The following is a 20513-nucleotide window of genomic DNA, read 5'->3' as shown; positions in this document are numbered from 1 at the left end:
AAGGAAGAGGAGTTTCTAGATATGGGTCAAGTAATAATAAAAATATGTTTGTCCAAGGAAATGCATATTTGCCTGTTCCAAACAATGTTACATTTACTTCTGAATGAAAAATACCCAATTTATTCTGGGTGAAGGTGGGTTGCTCCTAGAACTGAAACATAGTGAGAGTGGTGATGAATAACATACAACCAGCACACAATACACTGAATAGTAAAATGTAAGTTTTACTTCCTGTAAACAAAGTCCAACAAACAGTCCAAATAATATGTGGTTAAAGCAGTTAGTATTCAAAATAATCAGTCCAGGGATAATCCAAAAATGAAATCCTTTTCTTTACCAGTATCATAAACAAAGTTCAGTAAACAGAGTTTGTGAATAGTTGCAAGACTCACAGCAATTCAAGCAGAATGACGGTCAGGCAAAAGGCAAAAGGAAAGCAAAGGAAATGCAAAAAAGAAAACAAACCAGGTTTCTGGCTTCATCTTATGGCCGTTGGAGGAACCTCAGCCAATCACAATTACAACATTCTCTTAAAGATACAACAGTATTAAATGACTATCCTTGTTTGTATATTGCCAACCCAAGTGTTAGGTGACTATCATTCCTAACAATGCATATTACAGTTACATATTACATATGTCTTATTACAGTTTAAATTTACATTGCAGCATGTAATCATGTTATTTTGTACATGGAAAAATCTGGCATGGAATATGTGAAAGAGTTATTAGTCTGTTATTACACCAAATTGTAGACTACGTGTAGACTAGTAGACTATTATTTCTACCCTTTTATATTTTTTCTTTGTTCTTGATTTCTTCTATGATATTACTAGATTTCTAGTAATCTAGTACTTGATTTCTTCTATGATATTACTAGAAAATGCCCACCGAATTAAAAAAAAATGGGACGGGGGAAGCAAAACCTTTTAGAAAGTACGTAATCATAAACCAAAACATGCAATGAATCATTTAAATGCTATCTAAATTTCTTGTACATATGAAGAAGAAAAAAAGCCAATAGCAGCAAAAGAAGATACTCCAGCAGTGTACCGATTCCGTCAGATTTAGGTTACTTGCATAACATATCTCTAAACTTGCATAACATATCTCTAATTATACATCATACTTGAAATGTCCATTATTATATATGCTTTTAAAGATGCATCCTAAGAAAGCAGATATACTGTATCTGTATTTTAATTATTATATTTTTGACAGAAATTAAATCAGTATATTATACATAAATTATCAGTATATTATTGGGGTTAGGTATTTTTGGTAAGCATATGCAAACCTTAGTAATAATAGGAAATGAATTTACTTAGATAATATCAAATATGGTAAATAATTATGATTCTTGTATCTTTTAGGAATAGCATATTTGAATGGCATGTGTAGTGAAAAACGAAAATGTATAATTGCAGAGGACAACGGTCTAAATCTTGCATTTACTATTGCTCATGAAATGGGTCACAAGTAAGTAAATGAAATAAGCAATATCTAAATTTGCAATTACATAAAGTGGCTTTGACAAAAAAAAAAAAAAAGCCCCAATTTGACACAGAGGATTTGATATTTTTGCTTTTCATATTCTGTGGGGTTTTTAAATAGAATGCTTGTTTTATATATTCTATATATAAAGAAAAAATAGTTCACATTATAGCTGGTTTGGTAATATTGCAAATAATTAAATGATAGAAACGGAGACTCTAGAAGAAGAGCCTGAGCCTGGGCATGGAGTCAAGGGAGGATTCAGCCTAGAATTGTTACATGTCCACAAATGCTGCAAGTTAGTCCTCCTTTGAATTCCTTTTGCTCTTCTCTAGTACCAATTTAGTGCTGACTGTTAATTGACTAGATTCTAGCTTGAGCAATAAATCTTTATTGGAACTTAATGTACAATCCTGATCCTTTGCACCTGACAGAGATGTAGAAAGCACGGGGAATGATTCTTTTTTCTTTAAGTTAATTTTTGGATTTTTGGAAACCAGACAGAATATTTTTCCTGACATGAATTTTCACATGAAAAAGAACAGAGGAATGCTCATATCAGAAGACTGCTACAATTAAAAATCCACCCCCCAAGCCATAGCCTCCACTTAACTTTTACAACAGAATCTTGAGTCCAAGAGAATCCTCACACTGTGGTTCTGCTGTCCATAGGGAGGAAGTATCCTGCTGAAAGCCAAAAATTAGTGCAATCCCACACCCAATCAGCAGGTTTCTGAATGAACAACCATCCTACTTGGGTCAAGTTTCTTCAAATTTATTTCCTGATTGGCAGGGCTTACTTCCTGTTTCAGAACTGGATTGAGACAGTGGAAATCAAAATGTGGTTAGAAAAATATACAGGTGAAACCTCAAAGATGGGAGAATTGAGTATCTTTTCTCATCATATGGACTTAATATTTATGCTGTGGGATAAACAAAGGAGCAGGAATGGGAAGCTATACCTTGTCTAGTTTTATCCTTTTATATTCTGGTATTTATTACAGTATTATTTTGTTAGCTCCTTTGTATAAATATGGAGTCTTGTCAAGGGTGTTGACGGAAGTATCTTATTTTTGTTAGTCAGACTAAAAATTACTGCTGAGAATTCTATTTTACAATTTAATAATAAGATTTGTTGGAAAAGAAAAGCCCCAAACTTAAGTTAAAAACAGATCTTGTAAAGTATTGATTTATAATGTGAGTATGTTATCAGAGGGATTTTTAAAGCCTGCCATTGTTTATGCAATCATACAAAAAATGTAGCAAAATTCAGGTGGGATTTATAAGAAACACTTACAATGGATAATTTATTTGGACCAAAATACATTTTATAACATTTGATTTTTCAAAAAATAATTATAAACATTTTCGCAAATAAAATAAAGCTGTTAAAATGAAGTTGTCTATATCCATAGGTGAAGCACAAGGGACTTTGGTATGAGGAATTATTGTTGTTCTTCAAGTTATGTAATAATTTCTGATTATTCAATGAACTGCATAATCATAACCCAACAGACATTATTTCACTGTCTTCCAGTAACTGCTTCTTTGAATTTTGATGAGCATATACATGTCTCATCAATAACACTTCTTTTTTTCTCTTAGCTTCTTTTTCATCTTTAATTTTTCCCTGAGTCAAGATTTTCTCCAGTACCTCTTGTCTTCTTAAGTATTTTATCTTCTATTTATCTTCTATGTTGATATTTTACCCAACAATTAATTTTAATGGTTTTTCCCAACCAATTAAATTTTAATTAATTAAATTTAATTCTGATTTTTATTTGTTGTAGCACAGTATTTCTTTTAATGTACTCTGCATACAAATTAAATACCTAGGAAAATGCCTTTGCCAGTTTTCAGCCAGTTTTTGTTCTATATTCTGTTCTAACAATTGTATCCTATCCTAGTCATATTAATTTTTCAATAAATTTTATTGAAAAAGGTGGCACAATCCTTTGACCCAATGACAACTACCAAGCAGTCCCCAACCTTCTCTATGTGGAAGTTGGGTTTCAGTCTGAGATTTAGTGCTAAGATAGCTTTGATTGTATTTGTTGTTGACTTGTGGCAGAGCCAGGACAGTGATTTGTTTATTCTTGTGCACCTTGATCTCTCAGTGACTTTTGAAAGTTTCGATCACAATACTCTTCTGAAGTAATTGTGAGTACCATTTTATGGTGATTCTGTTTCTTACTCCAGGACTGATTATAATCATCATTGGTTGTGAGGGAGTGAGCGGTCCCTAGACCTGTCTTGCATGAGATGCCACACTCACACTTTTCTTTTCAACATCTACATGAAACAGCTGGGTGAGATCATTTGCCACATTGAGTATCATTAGTATACTAATGATACCCAATTGTATTTCTTGACCCAAGTCAGCCAAGTGATGCTGCAAAGATCAGTGGCAGTGCCTGGAGGCTATGCAGGTTTGGATGGGGAGGAACTGTCTCCAATTCAGTTGTATCAAAACCAAATATTGTAGATCAAAACCGTCTATTGCTAATGGTGGAGCATACAATATTGTAATCCAACGTTATTCAATATATTCAATATTGCAATCCAACATTATTCGTGTACTTATATACTAAATTAATCTATTAATAATACTTATAATCCATAGAAATAAAATGTATTGCTGAGCACAAAAATAGATTCTCACATTCGTAAGAAAGAAAATAGCTATTGTGTAAACAGTATCCAGGATTATGCACAGGATAGTTATACGGTTGACCCATATAGCTTAGGAGAGTTTTTGAGAAATCTGAATTATTGTTTTGACTTGCAGAACAAGTAAGAGATGTACTCAGATTTTATTTCTTAAAAGTTTATAGGTCCTTTTTACATAATATATGTCCTTATTATTTAGCTAAAATGCAATTGTTCAAATTTGAAACCCAGAGTAAGAGGGGGTGAACTGGTCTGCTAAACCTAAGAAGCATTGGACATTTTTATCAATAGGTACCAAGCTGAACAGGAGTGCATTATCGGGTTGGATCAGTTAGTGGTAATAGAAAATTCCAGATGGGCTTAATAAGACTAACTAGTCATTTTCTAAGGTCAAGAAAAAAGATAGTATACCTAGGAATTCTTGACCATTTAAGAGTGAAGCAGACAGAACTAACAGACCCTGGAAAAGGTATTTATTTTACTTATTTGTTAAATTGATAAGCTGTCCATTTCACTATAGTCACAGCTCTAGGTTGTAAGGTATACACATTTTTATTGAAAGATACCCAAATTTTTAGTGAAACCATATACCAAGAAGCTGCTGAACTTGGTTTCCATTCCTCTCATTGCCGTTTTTTCTCTGGTGACCTTCAGGCTTCTGATTATAGCCTGCAACAATTGGGCCGATACCTTTGTATTTAGAAATACAAGAACTATTCCCATTTAAAAGAATTGCTTAAGGATTTTTGCCTAGCTTCCTATACCACTTGGTTGCTTGTTGATTAATGAATAAAGAATCGGAGTCCATTTTGGATTTTTGTGGTTTTTCTCCTGCAGATCTCCAAAAGCCAGAGAAAGAGAATGTGCTGTAATGGGAGTATCTCTGAAACAAGCAGCTGCTAATTAAGGAAGTAAGTGAGAGTGTTTCTCAAAGATAGGAGAGTCTCTAGTCTACATATTAGTAAGAAGAGAGAGAGAGGAGTGAGAATTCCAGTTCAGCCCACAACCTATTCTGTGAATGATCGCAATATCTCCTGTTCTTCTCGGGAAAGATGTCATTCTCGTAGTCTCTCCCAGCACTTTGAATATAATTTATTTCTTGCCATTAGTTGTCATGTCTTGGCTTGTTTTGTCCTGGCAGACTGCAATGTATTTAAACGTGGCTAGATACAGATCCAAATTTTGTATCTGAAAGGCATCCACATAAGCAAACGGTTTTCAGTGTATGAGCCCTCCCATCAGTACAAAGAGTTGACTGAAGAAAGCTTCTCTGCAGTTCATGAGACATTCCCAGAAGTGTACAGCTTCTTCACCCCTGTCCTGAAAGTGCAAGAAAAAAAGCTAGAAACTTCTTTGACTAAATAAAAGATTCACATTTTAAACCAATGGTAGTATTTTTATTGTCACTTTTTTCCTAATAAATCTCAGTAATCATATTGAGATGTTACTTGGTTTTCTTTTCAGTCCTAATTGTTGCTGTTATGGACTGAAATAATATCTTCCTGGATTGATGATTTGGTTATTAGTCATATTTTAATTAGGAGAAGGAGTTTGTAATATGAGTCACATTCAGCAAGAAGACTTGGTGTAGTACAATTAGTGTAACATCTTTTTTCAAAAAAATATAGTGTTGGCAAGATACTTCAAATTGCTGTAGAACTGTTTCAAATACTTCAGTAGTTGGAGCCTAAATTTGGGTTATGTTAATATTAATTGGCTGGTCTTGGGCTCAAATTGAAATCATTCTGTCATTTTTGTGGTTGCATCTTTGTTAGTGTCTGCTCTATTCTTTGGTGATTTTTTTCCCCTAGTCTGCAGTAGAAGATCCGATTCTTCTCTGGTGTGAAATGACTCATTTCAGTTCATGTCAATGTCCTGATTTCCAGAATATCAATATTTAGCCTTGACTCTTCTGCTTGACAATATTAAATTTGTCTTGGTTCATAGTTATGATCACACCATTACTATGATATCATTTCAACACTGATCTTATCACTGGACACACTGACAGGTAGACATTCTCTGAACCTTAATACAGCTATATCATAAACTCCAATGCTATCATAATTTTCTCTGCTCTTTTTACCTTCCAATATTCAAGGCTCATCTTCCATGTCATATTGTGAATATTCTTGTGAATGTCTTTTTGGTTTACTTGGTAAAATATTTGAGTAGCTGTCATTTCCTTTCAGTGGAGCTTATTTAGTCTGATCCTTCATCTATGAGCTGCCCATCATGGGTGACCTTCTAAAAATATACATTTTCTGCTGTTCAACACCATAACTTAAAAGCACAAATTCCTTCACCACAAGACAAGCTACATCTTCACTACAAGATAATGATCCAGGAATGGAGACACGAAAATAAGCATCTTAAAATATTTATTTGCCAGATTGGTCAGCTAAAAATATTTTATTATTAATTTGTTATTTATTGCGGTTATTTATTTGTTAAAGTTATTTAGGAGGTTATTTATTTTGCTTATTTTAAATTTGTTTGATTATGGTAGCATAGTTAACTGCTCATAGTTGGCTAATAATTAGAGTAGCATAAAGCTAGTAAAATAAATAAATCTATAATATATCATAATTTTATTCATATATGACAGCCCTTGAAATATGTTGGACTTATAATTAGCTGAATATCACCTACTGAATTTCATGATTGAATAGAGATTTGAATCTGCATCTATCTCACCATTTCCTACTTTTTAACCACTATACTGAGGGCTATATTTCTGTACCAGAAATACTTTTATGTCTCTGTTTTCTTCAATTGTTATGGTTATTTTTTCTTATTGTAAAAAAAATTGCAATACAGTTCTTGATTTATAATAGTCTGTTTAGTGACCATTCAAAGTTACGACGACACTGAAAAAAGGGACATGACCATTTTTCACACTTACAACTGTTGCAGAATCCTCATGGTCTCATGATCAAAATTCAGATGCTTGGCAACTGGCTCATATTTATGACAGTTGCAAAGTCAATGGAAAAACCAGATTCATCTAACAAGCATATTATTAACTTATTAACTGCAGTGATTCACTTAATAACTATGCCAAGAAAGGTCGTAAAATGGGGCAACACTCACTTAACTATCTCGCTTAGTAACAGAAATTTTGGGCTCAATTGTGGTCATAAGTACCTATAGCCCACTTTTTTCTGGTGGAAACAAAACTTGTTGCAATGGCAAACAACAATTATAAACTGCAAACCTAAGGCTGGCTATTTGAATTATGATGTACTCATACTTTTATGAAATAAGTCAGACCATAACCAATATATGTATTAGATTGCTTAGCAAAGCGTAGACATATCTACCTAGACAAACATCAATCTGAACCAAATGAATACATTCAAGTAATCATAGTCTTGTTTATCGTGATTTGTTGAATAAGCTAAGTTGGCTGGATTCATTCAATGCACTAAATCACAAATCAAGGATTATAAGTAAGAATGGCTAAGTCTCCATTTTAAATAAAAGGAATATATTGTATTAAGTTGACTTCTCCCTGAAATTAATAAGAAATGATAGACATGTGTATCATTATGTGTATTTGTCTCTCTATCATCCATTTAAATTTGAAATAATTAAAGTAATTGAATTATCTTCATCAAATTTGTTCTTTAAATATTGCAAGCATGTTAAGGTTCTATTTTATGTTGTAAATTTACATTCTGTTGTGTAAATCCTTAATTCTATGTCTACGTTGGAAGTACGAGCACAAAATTTTAGTTGAACATTTTAGAAGCTGCTTTTATACTGTTCTTCCCTTAAAATACACCGTTTTTCAAACTTGTTTCAGCATGGGAATAAATCATGACAATGACCACCCATCTTGTGCAGATGGTCTCCACATCATGTCTGGAGAATGGATCAAAGGGCAAAACCTTGGGGATGTTTCATGGTCCCGCTGTAGCAGAGATGATCTAGAAAGATTTCTCAGGTAATTCATTCACAAGAAGTGGATGTAGTTACAATCAGGCTTTTATTTTGTTCTGTTATTTCCTCCCCCCGATGATTATAAATTTCAGATATGCCAAGCTTTCAGTACCTTATAATAGTTTCTATATCAGATTGAAAAGAACTATTTCTGACAATTGCTTGCTATTCTTCAGAAATATTATTAGCCAATGCTTATGTGAGGCAGAAACAGATTTTATTAAGGTATTTCTTTAGATTTCAGTATTGTTGGAGTACTCAATAAATGTTAGTATTAACTTAAAAATTAAAATTGCGTATTATGTGTGTGTGTGTTTGTGTGTGTGTGTATGTTTTCTTAAGTTTTCGCGGGTACTTACATGAATGGTATTCAGCTTTGTTCGGGTATTTTCCCATGTCATTATACAATACAGAAGCCTGATGACGGCAGATGAGATTCTTCCGAAACATTGCTACAACTTTAAAAGCACAACTATAATGACGTGGGAATATACCAGAACAAAGCTGAATACCATTCATTCATATATATATTCATTTATATATATATTCATTATATATATATATATATAAGCGTGTTCGGGTCTTTTCCCATGTAAGATTAAGAGTATCTTGGCAACGTTTCGGTGAGGTCCCACTTGCCATCCTCAGGCTGGTGCTTTCGGCTTCATGCCAGTGCAAGCAGTGTGTGATTGGAGCTGCCATCTCTCTATAAATACTGGTGGTGGGGGCAGCACAAGATCCAGGATATCTCCACAACAAAACTCACAAGGCCATCACACAGCCCATTATGCCATTAAGCCCATTATGCCAACATCAACTCCATTAACCAATCAAGAGGCAGCAGCGCAGCCAACCAGCCCAGCACACCAGCCCCCACCACCAGTATTTATAGAGAGACAGCAGAGACGGCAGCTCCGATCACACACTGCTTGCACTGGCACAAAGCCGAAAGCACCAGCCTGAGGATGGCAAGTGGGACCTCGCCGAAACGTTGCCAAGATACTCTTAATCTTACATGATTCAATTATGCTATAGCACCCCAAAAAATCCCCACAGAATCCATCATATGTGCAGTAGAATCCAGCCTAACTAAATTAAATACAGATGAAGCTGATAAAATAAGACACCAAGTTACCAACATCCTATGCACAAGCAAACCACCCAAAAGCAACTTGCAGAAAAATGAAATCAAAGCGCTACAAACCCTGAAAAGAGATAGCAGCATAATCATCCTCCCAGCAGATAAAGGGAATGCCACTGTAATAATGGACAGAAAAGACTATGAAACAAAATTGACAGACTTACTCCAAGACTCCACATACAAACCCATAAACACAGACCCAACCACATATCTGGAAAAATTAACCAAGAAGAAAATTATAACCAGCCACATAAGCAAAGAGATCCAACACACGATCATACCCAGAGAGAAATCTTCCAGATGCCCCAAACTATACGGCCTCCCAAAAATACACAAAGAAGGCATACCTCTCAGACCCATAGTCAGCTCCAGAGGAGCACCACTACAAAACCTAGCTAAACACTTAGCAAAACAGCTACAGCCCCATGCTGAAACAGCAGCTTCACATGTACAAAACTCATACCACTTCTTGGAATTGATCAAAGATCTACATGTGGAGCAGGAAGATCTGCTTGTAAGCTTCGACGTGGTTTCACTATTCACTCAAGTCCCGATAAAAGAGACCCTGGAAATCATCAAAAATAAATACCAACCAGCCAAACACCTCATGGAACTAACAGAACACTGCTTAACCAACACATATTTCATATACAAAGGACAAAGATACAAACAAATTGAAGGAGCCCCTATGGGATCACCACTGTCACCTGTCATTGCAAACCTGTTCATGGAAGAATTCGAATCCAGAGCCCTGGCCAATGCCATCCACAAACCCAAACTATGGTTAAGATACATCGATGACACATTCGTGATTTGGCGCCATGGAAAAGAAAACCTAAACAACTTCCTAACACACCTAAATAGCACACACCCCAAAATCAAGTTCACCATGGAAACGGAAACAAACAAACAACTACCATTCCTAGATGTACTAATCTACAAAAAAACAGATGGCACACTAGGACACACCATATACCAGAAGAAAACACACACCAACCGCTACCTCAACGCCCAATCCCACCACCACCCAGCACAGATAAACTCCGTGGCTAAAACACTAATTACTAGAACCAAACGCCTGGCAGACAAGACACACATTAAGACTGAACTATGCACCCTGACCAAAGTACTGACAGCCAACGGCTTCCACAAAAGCAAAATCACCGGCTTGATCCACAAAAACACACTGAGACATAATAGAGACCCAGAAGATGAACAGATCTATGGAACAGCTGTCCTGCCCTACATAAGAGGCACTACAGACAAAATTAGTAAGATACTACACAGACACCACATCAAGACTGCCTTCAAAACAGACAGAAAAATAGCAGCCATCCTCAGAAACCCCAAAGATAAAATCGATCTGGAAAACCAAGGCATATACGAAGTCCCCTGTGCATCATGCCCGGCCACATACATTGGACAGACCAATAGAAGAATAAGTACCCGCCTGGATGAACACAAAAATGCAGTCAAAAAGCTGGAACACACTTCCTCATTAGTCCAACACATGGAAGCCACAGGTCATAGCATCAACTTCAATGGCACCAAAACTCTACCACTATAGAAAACCCCAGCCACAGAATCATCAGAGAAGCCATAGAGATTGAAAAAAGACCAGAAAGCATGAACAGAAGAGATGATTCCACCAGACTGTCAATCATTTGGAAGCCTGCACTCACAAACAAAAAAATCTCCACACCACAAGCCAGGCAAACACCTGGGCACAAACAGATCCCCCCTGATACCTCCAGCTCAAACACACCCCAACCAGGCACCCAGATGAAACCTAGCTTCCTAACTAATGATAGCCGTCCATTTACCCGGAGCCAAGCTGCACTAAAGGCCTCCAATAAAGTAACACAATGTTGCCAGCCAATCAAGATACAAAAAGAGCCAAAAAACAGACAGAAGATATTAGAAACACCAATCAAGCAGAACACAGCAAACTCCAAGACCAATAAACACAGACCAAGACTCTCAACCAGTCAGGATGAAGAAAAATAGCAATAGGCTGCCCCAAATTCAAATCTGAAACCACTGTAAAAGCCTGACTCACAGATGAACACTATACAGAAGCCTGATGATGGCAGATGAGATTCTGCTGAAACGTCACTACAACTTTAAAAGCACAACTACTATGACGTGGGAAAATACCCGAACAAAGCTGAATGCCATACATGTAAGTACCCGCGAAAACTTAAGAATATCTATCTATCTATCTATCTATCTATCTATCTATCTATCTATCTATCTATCTATCTATCTATCTATCTTTGGTTATTTGGGTTTTCTCCCGCGTAAGATTGGAAGAATTGGATACTTCCAATCTTACGCGGGAGAAATCCCGAATAACCAAAGATCCACATACAAATACCCGCGAGAACCTCAGAAAACATACACACACACACACACACACACACACATACACGCACGTATATATGCATATGTGTTTGTGTGTGTGTGTGTGTGTATATATATATATAATTTTAAACAAAGTAGAATTGCTTTTAGTTAGATGGACACTGAATTTAATTATTTAATAACATTCAATGTTACTAAGTAAGATGAATGTCCTAGATTGTGGCACGTGTGCTGGAAGTGGCATGCAGAACCATCTCTCTGGGCATGCAGAGCTGTCACCCATTGCTCTTCTGGGTTCCAGTGTGCCGGCCAGCTGGTCTTCACGTGCATGAGAGCACCTGAAACCAGAAGAGCAACTGCTGCCAGCCTCTTGACCCCAATGACTGCTCTTCCAGTTTCCGGCATGTGTACATGCATCCTGTTTCGGCACTTGATGCCAAAAAGGTTTGCCAACACTGGACTATACAGTGATTCTAACTGCATGCCTACTTGTATACCTACTTGTATGCCCACTATCTCTACCCTCTGGGCCAACCAGAACTCTGCCCAAACCTAACCTAACCCTCAACTGATCTCTTCCATCTTCTTCAGTAGTGGGATTCAAAACTTTTTAATACCAGTGGGCGTGGCCATGTGACTGTGTGGGTGTGGCTTTTTTGCTGTTTTGCAGCCCCCCCCCTGTTTTTTGAGCCTTCTGGGCCTCAGGCAAGCCTCCAAGTTTTTGCTCCTAGAAGGCTCCCCTGGGGCTCAGGAAGAAAAAAAAAAGGAGCCTAGAGGGGGTGTGCAGCACCCCCTTGCTCCATTTTGGGGCTTTCTGGATCCCAGGGGAGTCTCCTGAGGGGCATTTTTGCTTCCAGAAGGCTCCCCTGGGGTTCAGGAAGAAAAAAATGAAACCTGGAGGGGGCGCACAGCAGCCCCCTTGCTCCATTTTGAGGCCTTTGGGGCCTCAGGGGAGTCTCCTGGTGGGGCATTTTTGCTCCCAGAAGGCTCCCCTGAGGCCCAGGAAAACAAAAAAATGGAGAGGGGGGGCTGCACCCCTCCCTCCATTTTTTGCCTTCCTGGGTCTCAGGGAATCTTTCTGGGTGAATCAGTAAGACAGCTAGGGGAAATCTGGCACAGCTGATTGTATGAACAGCTGATTGTCGGGAGGGGAAAAAAAGAAATACCTTAAGGGGTGAGCATCAGGTGGGCGGGGTGAATGAACATCAGTTAGGTGGGGCAAGTGAGCCAGTGGCAATTGAGTGACCGGGTTGGGGGTGTGGCCAGCCAGAACTTATTACTGGTTTGGCGACTCACTCCAAATCCTTGCTACCGGTTCACCCGAACTGGTGCGAACCGGCTGAATACCATCACTGGCTGCTGGCACAAGTTTCAGGCACTTTAACTGCCAAAGGGAGCTTATTAGGCCTGGCCAGGGAGGAGGCAGTGGGATGGAATTGTTTAAAGTGACAGGACAGCAGTGCAAGTGGCAGCTTTCCAGGAGGTGGTGGCTTGGCCAGTCTTTGTACAGCACGAGCAGTAATCACCTTTATTCTGGGAGCAACCATTTGTGTTATTGCCCTACCTCTTCCATTGGCTCAGTTCTTCTTCTTCCAGGCTCAGAAAGCTCCCTTTGGCAGATAAGGTTTGCTAGGCTCATACATTGTCTAATAATGGCTGTATCTCAGGTCAATAGCGGAAGGAAGAAGAAAGCAAAAGTTAGCTGTAGACAGCCAGGAGTAAGTGGTGGCAGGAGGTAGCCAAAATGGGGAAATAGGCAGTGGTAGTAGTTGAAGCACATGCTGCATTTATAAATGTGGGTCATTGTCAAGAGCTCAAATCTTGATCATGTGACAGCAGGGGCACTGCTGTGATCATAACTTTGGAGATATAGGTACCATTTGTTTAGTGCCATGTAACTTAATATGTCTGCTGAACAAATGGTTATTAAGTAAGGATTACCTGTATTTTTATTTTTTTTAAAATATTGCAATGCACATTTATTCTTGCAGTATTAGTGTTAATGTATTTTTGTGACAGGATTTTGAATTATCTGATAGTATAAATAGTATAGGGATTCTATACAAAAAAAATTAGAAACTGGATTCATGTTTGTGCCCGGATGAATTCTATATATTTTATCTTTAGTCTGTTCAGTTCTTCTTTGAGTTTAATAGCTGTTTAATTTAAAATGGGAAATTATGGAATCTTTTGGTTATACTTTTTAAAGCAAGATGGGCTGCTTCTTGTGTTAACTTTAGATTGAGGTTCAGCAGTATTCAAAGATATTCAAAGTGACGTTACATGAATTTGTTCCCTAGACATATTTGGACTTGTGTTCTTTCCTCATCATTTTCCCGTGTAATGATCTTGAATAATGAGTTCCCTGCCAATATTTCAGCTAATTTTTATTTTCAGTGAATTCTGGGGGGAGGGGGTTTGAATGGGGACACATGGACCTCCTCCAAGTACAACTCTTTAAAGTGGCTTTTCTACTGAAAGCTGCCTCACATTTGTGGACATATGTCATGTTTTCCTCTTTTTCATTAATATAAAAATGTTCTTTGTTAAATTAGGGCAAAGCTTTCATCTTAATTCTACATAAAGATTAGTATAAAATAGTCTCTGTTATTATTCACCAATCTCTTATGCATTGCCAGGTCAAAGGCCAGTAACTGCTTGCTTCATACAAATCCCCAGAGCCTCAATTCTGTGATTATTCCTTCAAAACTCCCTGGGATAACATACACTGCAGATGAACAATGTCAGATTCTTTTTGGACCAACTGCCTCTTTCTGCCAAGAAATGCAGGTAGGAATAATAGATTACTGTCATTTATGATTTAACAATATACCCAGGTTTACAGCTTGCCGTTTTGCTTCTCTGTATTTTGTAGTAAAATAATAACATTGAAGAAATAATAATCACGAAGGATTAAAGGAATAAAGAAATATAGAACAATTCTGAATGTTTCCTTTATTAACTATCCAAAGCTTCTACATACTGTTACCATTCTGTGTTTGATTTTTCAATATTTAAATGATAGATATCAAATCAAATCAAACCCTTATAATGGTCATGCAACAGTATAAAACTTCAGGTGTTACCAAGCTTTCATTCACAAGATAGAATAGAGTTTGCATTTCTCTTGCACATTCAAGTAATATTGTCCTTGGAAAACAGGGTTGCCTTACTGAATTAAAATGCTTGTTATTGGGGATATTTTTTGCTTTTAGATAGGACTTTGAATAAAATGGAAGGAAGAAAATATATTAATACCTTTAATCTTAATTTTATCTTAATTATACCAGTCAAAAGGTTAAATAGTGGGCTATAAGCTAAATGTTTCCAACTCAATCAGGAATGTTGCATGAAGACTAATTTATTAGTTTGAAGGCTATCACAGTGAGACCTTTTCATGCATTAAAATGAATTTTAAAATGGTAAAAATAGGGAGCATTTTATTTTTTATAAAAAAGAATTGTTTTATTAATTAATTAGTTATTTAATAAATTATTGGACTTCCGGTTTGAGCTTCTTTGGCAACAGACCGAAGCCTCGTCTCTGCGAGGTTTCGATCTGTGCTCACCGCTGGAGCATCCCAATTCGGCTGGTTCTGGGGCTAAGCTACCCCGTAGAGGTGGTGAAGAAGGGGGAGACTGCCTGTAGGGTTGAGGAGAGCCGCATCTCTCCTCCCAGCTGGCCATTACTCCCTTTCCCGAAGGCGGTTGTAGCGGTGGTCAGAAATGGCCACCACAAAGAAGAACTCAACCGGAAAAGAATGTGCAGGAGGAAGATAAGAAGAGAAATTTTTGGTTGACCGGGTCAAACAGCAAAAGCAACAAATAAGGTGGAATTGAAACTATTAAAAAAGTAAGGTGGAATTGAAACTATTAAAAAAAACAATAACATTGTTGCCTAAGAAGATTTTTAAGCTGCAAAGGAGAGAGAAAAGGGAAAAGATTTGGTTTTTTTTTTCTCCTTTTCCTATACTGACAGCTAAGAGACTTAAGCAAGAAATTGGAAAAAAAATCCACTTGGACATTAATAGGCATTTAATGCTGAAAATAAAAAGTCAAAGGGATAATAAAGATTTCTGGATAATCAAAAACTTTTGAAAACAGGAAAGGAGAGAAAAAGAATAAAATGGCAGGATCTGGAAGGGAGGAGACTGCCTGGAATTAAAAAGAACTTACAGCAAAATCTCAACAAGACTTCCAAAAGATACATTTTAACTGAAACATTGCAACAAAAACCCCAGGAAGAGAAAGTGGAAAAAGAAATAAGAAGAAACAGCTATTTGGATTACTTGATGATCTCTGGATTTTTGGTTGTTGTATTTGAATGACTAAAATCAATCAGCTGGTTGTTTAAAACTGTTTAAAATGGCTCCACTTTTAGAAGAACTGAAAAATGGAACTTAAAAAATACAAAGAAGATGCACAAGAAGGGAGAGGTTCTTTTGGCTTCGTATTTCAGTTCTTAGAAATGGAGATTTGGAATTATGAGAAACAACAAGAAATGCCTGCAGAACAAGAAGATTGTGACAAAGAAGAAGCCATCTTTAATGAACAAGTAATCTTAGGTGGGGGGAAAAAAGGAAAGGGAGGAAAGAGAATGGAAAGTTTAAGATTGGGAAAAACAACCCCCCCAAAAAATAGAGTGAAAAATAAGTATAAAATCAGAAAGCAACAGAAGAGGGAAATGCAGAAGAGAGAATTAGAAGCAGAGAGACAAGGGGGTAAAAAGGGGAGGGAGAAGATGAGAGGGAAGAAAGAAAGGAAAAAAAATTATAAAGGACAGAAACAAAATATAGAGAAACAGGGCCTATTTAGAGATAATGGGTGAAAGTTTAATGGAAAAAGGGATTCTGCAAAGGTACATAAGATAGTATTGTTATATTAGAAATAATTTCAGAAAATATGCAACAATGTATGATTAAAATGTTTGATAAAATAGCTATTGTAATTCAGTGAAATGCTTGTCAATAAATAAATGTAACAAAATGAATATTTAATGATTTACAAAACATATGTGAAGAGAAATAAGGGAAAATTAATTATGGAGATTATACGTGTCTTTAAGGAAGTATGATATTTAATTGAAAAGAAATGTTAAAGATGTTAAGATTTTAATGATTATTAATGATAGAACTGAATTGGAATGGAATGAGGGTTCATAATTACATATATTTATAATCCTTTTTTTAAAAAAGAATATAGTGTGTATTATAAGAATGTACCAAGCAGAATTCGAAGTTATGTATTATGTATTATATTGAAGGTCATAACCTTAAGGTATATATTGAAGTTTAAATAAGAGTTGAATTGATGTAATTAAAAGATACAAAAGGTGTCATACTCCAATTAGTAACTACAGGAGAAAACTTGTTTAATGAGAAAAGATAATATGAAATTGAAACAGAACAGACAAAAGTATAAATATAATGATTTGAATTGAGATGAGATAATCAAAATAAAATTGAGAAAATTAAAAGAGGGGAAAAACTATATAGAAAATGTAGAATAGTATAAGGTATGGAATAGAACACAAAAAGGAGCATGAAATTGAGTTTTGTGTCTGTATAAAGAAGTTCAACCCGGGACCATGCTATTTTCAAAAAAGATGTTTTACTTGTACTTTGTATGTGTGAAAACCCAAATAAAACTTTATTTAAAAAAGTTATTTAATAAATTATTTCAATTTAAACATAATTACATTAAGTAAAATTTTAAAATATTGAGTAATAGCTATTAAATAGCTATTTTATTTTGGCAGCCATTCTTTATTCACCAAAATAATGGTTTGAAAAATAATATTTATTAACAATCACATCTAGGATGATATAATTTTAGAACCTCATTCTGCTAAAATCTGTCCACATTTCCCTTTTACACTTTTATAATTTTTATTCGTGAGTAGAAAGATTGTTTTATTTTTCTTCTTTCCTACTTTCCACTGCCTCTTTCTTCTTTTCATTTTACAAGGCTAGTGGTGTTCTTCTTTTCTTTCTTTGGCCAGTAGAGAAATTTTACTTGTTTGTTTGCCAGGCCTGACTTTCCTGCACATCTGACCATGGATACAAAAAATAATATGTACCTCTCAAATCACCTTCATTTCAACCATAGAATTTGAAATTTTACTATCAGAATGTAATCATGATTTGAAGTTTTAATATACTACTATAAGGAGTCTGCAATTCCACCCATTGTCATCAAGGTTCACCCCTTTGGGATCTTGTAGTCTTATGATATATGTAAGAAAGGTGGGGGTTCACGTGGTGATGTCATTTCTTTTCAGACAGGCGAGTTGAACACCCTCCCCAATACTATTGCTACTAATGATTTATGTATTAAAATATAAATATTAACAGATACACATACGGGTCATGATTATAAGGAAATAGTTGGCTTAATTAATTTTTAAATGTACTGTTAATTCTATTTTTCTTATATCAGTTTATAATACAAATTAGAAATATGAAATAACTTATTAATTTGGATTCATTACTATTATTGAACTGATTTAATATGAACTCTTCTCTGAAATTGGAATATGCGTATTTGAATTCATTTTTATGTATTTTAGCAAACTAGTTTGGCCTAGTGGTTTAGGTGCTGGACTAGGAATTGGAAAAGCAGAGTTCTAATCCTGCCTTAGGCTTGAAAGAGACCTGGGTAACTTTGGGCCAGTTATTCTCTCTCAATCCTAGGATAAAGGTAATGACTAACCATTTCCAAAACTACTGCCTGAATAATTGCACGGATTTGTCTATGTAGTTGCCAGGAGTCAAGTTAGACATGAAGCGGGGGGGGGGGACCTGTTTTACTTAACAGACTATGTGAAGAATAATATGGGATCACTGTCATTCTAGTCTTTTATTATTCTTTAAATTTAGTATTTCTGTAATTGTAATGATTTAATCTCACATGTTTATGTTTGTTTATGTATGTTCACTTTTGAAGTTATGCATTAAATATAATTTCAATCGGATTTTTCTCCAGGGAATGTACAGACAAAAATTGTTTTCAAGAGATACATTACAGTCCATTAAACTGCCTAAAGCCAAAACTTTATATTGGATAATTAATTGCTTTCACAAAGCAAATTGAAGAAGGAATGAAAAGACAATCCCAAGTTTATATTTATGTAAGCTAAACAAACAAACCCATTTTTATTTTGCAGTCCAATTTACATACAGTGTTTCTGTTTTGAGGTTATGAAAAGAGATTATATTCTAGAGATAAAGCAAAATTCATTCACAGCTTCTTAAAATAGCATATTTCTTGTGAAAGTTATGAAGAACATTTATGTGCATGTTTCTACATTTTTATTGTTTATTTCTTTCCAGCATGTTATTTGCGCTGGGTTATGGTGTAAAGTTGAAGGTGAGAAAGAATGTAAAACTAAGTTGGATCCACCGATGGATGGAACAGATTGCGACACTGGAAAGGTGCATTATAACACCATTAATTTTTAATAAGTGAATTTGTTTATATGTGATCTTAAATCTATATTTCATTGCACCATTTTAAAATGTGATTATTTTAAAGTACTATCTAATTGGTTTAAATATTATACCTCCATTAATATACAAAGGATATTTCATCAGGAGTTGCTATTGTTTAATTGAAGGTACCTAGTCTTTGTAGAAAATGCATACTAGAATTGTAAGTACAAGTAATGAAGTATCCTATTTTTAGTGTTTTTTTTACCTATGATTAACTTCCAAGTATTATTGCTTGCTTATTGTGGAGAGCAATTTCAAATAATTTAGAATAATAGTACCATACTGATTTAAAGTCAAACTGGCATGTCATTTTCAATTCCAACGAAACTTGTGACCTATCAATAATAATAAGGGTTGAGACCCCTTATTTTCAGAAGGGGAATACAACTGAGTAAAATAAATAAGTTATTTCATTAAATGAAATCCATAACTATTTAAATCAACGAAAGTCTCATACAATCAACCAAGAACAAGGAAAACCTTAATTCTAGATTATTGTAACTAATTCATAGCATTCTTGGCCAAAACTTCATCATTAGGTTTCTGTCTAATGGATTTTGGACTTGTGTGGAATTAATATAAAGTCTGTAAAAATGTATAATAGTTAGTGATTCTCAAGTGTATGTATCAAAACTACAGCTTATCCCAGGAAAATTAGTAACCTGGCTTATTTAATGAAGTAAAACAACATAAAAATAAACCTTTTAACAAAGAATCTTCTTTTTGATGAACCTAGAAATGCTTTTTGATCATGTACACCCATAAAATAGTGGGGATGAAGATATAGGATAGGGAAACTAGAAACAGTGTCACTGAAAATAAAAGGGCAGGCAGGAAGATATGGAAGTCAAATTTGAAACAATTGACAGTAAAATTTCCTATTTTATCTGAATGCTTTTCTTTGCTAGAATAGATGAGATTCATCTATCTTAATCTAAAAGGGAGACTAAGAGAATTCAATAATTGAGATGGCTAAAAGTAACTATATAAATGCAATTCTATTTCGTAAGTTCCATGGATAATATGGTTGCTTCCAAATTTCTAAATTTTATAGCAGAAGCTTCAAATGATTATCATAAGATATCAAAGCAGGCAGAAAGCTTTCAGGATTTTTCTCTTCAGAAGCCAAAATAAATTGGCCTTCCTTTTATGTGGACATTATTTCTTGTTATTTGAGACATTATGGAAAGTTGAACCAGCTTCTTTTTGTATGTGATTCATGATGTGCTATGATCTTTGTGTATATATACTTTTGATTGCAGCTATGTTGCCTTATGCAATGTATTATGTGGATTACAGATTCAAATTTTTATATAGGCAGGCTAGATTATATGAAAATTATGTAATGTATTGATTCTTTCATGCAACCCCTTCCGAAATATTCTAGTTTTAAAATACAGTTTTAAATAAA

General features: G+C 35.3%; 1 protein-coding gene across 1 annotated transcript in view; it reads left to right on the top strand.

Moving 5' to 3' along the window:
- Nucleotides 1-20513, top strand: part of ADAMTS19 (ADAM metallopeptidase with thrombospondin type 1 motif 19) — a 99262-nt gene that overhangs the window by 42894 nt on the left and 35855 nt on the right. Inside the window, exons 8-11 of the mRNA XM_026673965.2 lie at nt 1373-1478; nt 7972-8112; nt 14253-14403; nt 18944-19045. Coding sequence (XP_026529750.2) covers nt 1373-1478; nt 7972-8112; nt 14253-14403; nt 18944-19045 — 500 coding nt within the window. The remainder of the gene's footprint in view (nt 1-1372; nt 1479-7971; nt 8113-14252; nt 14404-18943; nt 19046-20513) is intronic.

This window comes from Notechis scutatus, chromosome 2 (assembly GCF_049901735.1).
Source record: "Notechis scutatus isolate UNSWTSFEM ecotype Mainland chromosome 2, rNotScu1.2, whole genome shotgun sequence".
Lineage (NCBI taxonomy): Eukaryota > Metazoa > Chordata > Lepidosauria > Squamata > Elapidae > Notechis > Notechis scutatus.
Note: the sequence above shows the minus strand (reverse complement) of the source record. Positions and strands in the feature narration are given on the sequence as shown.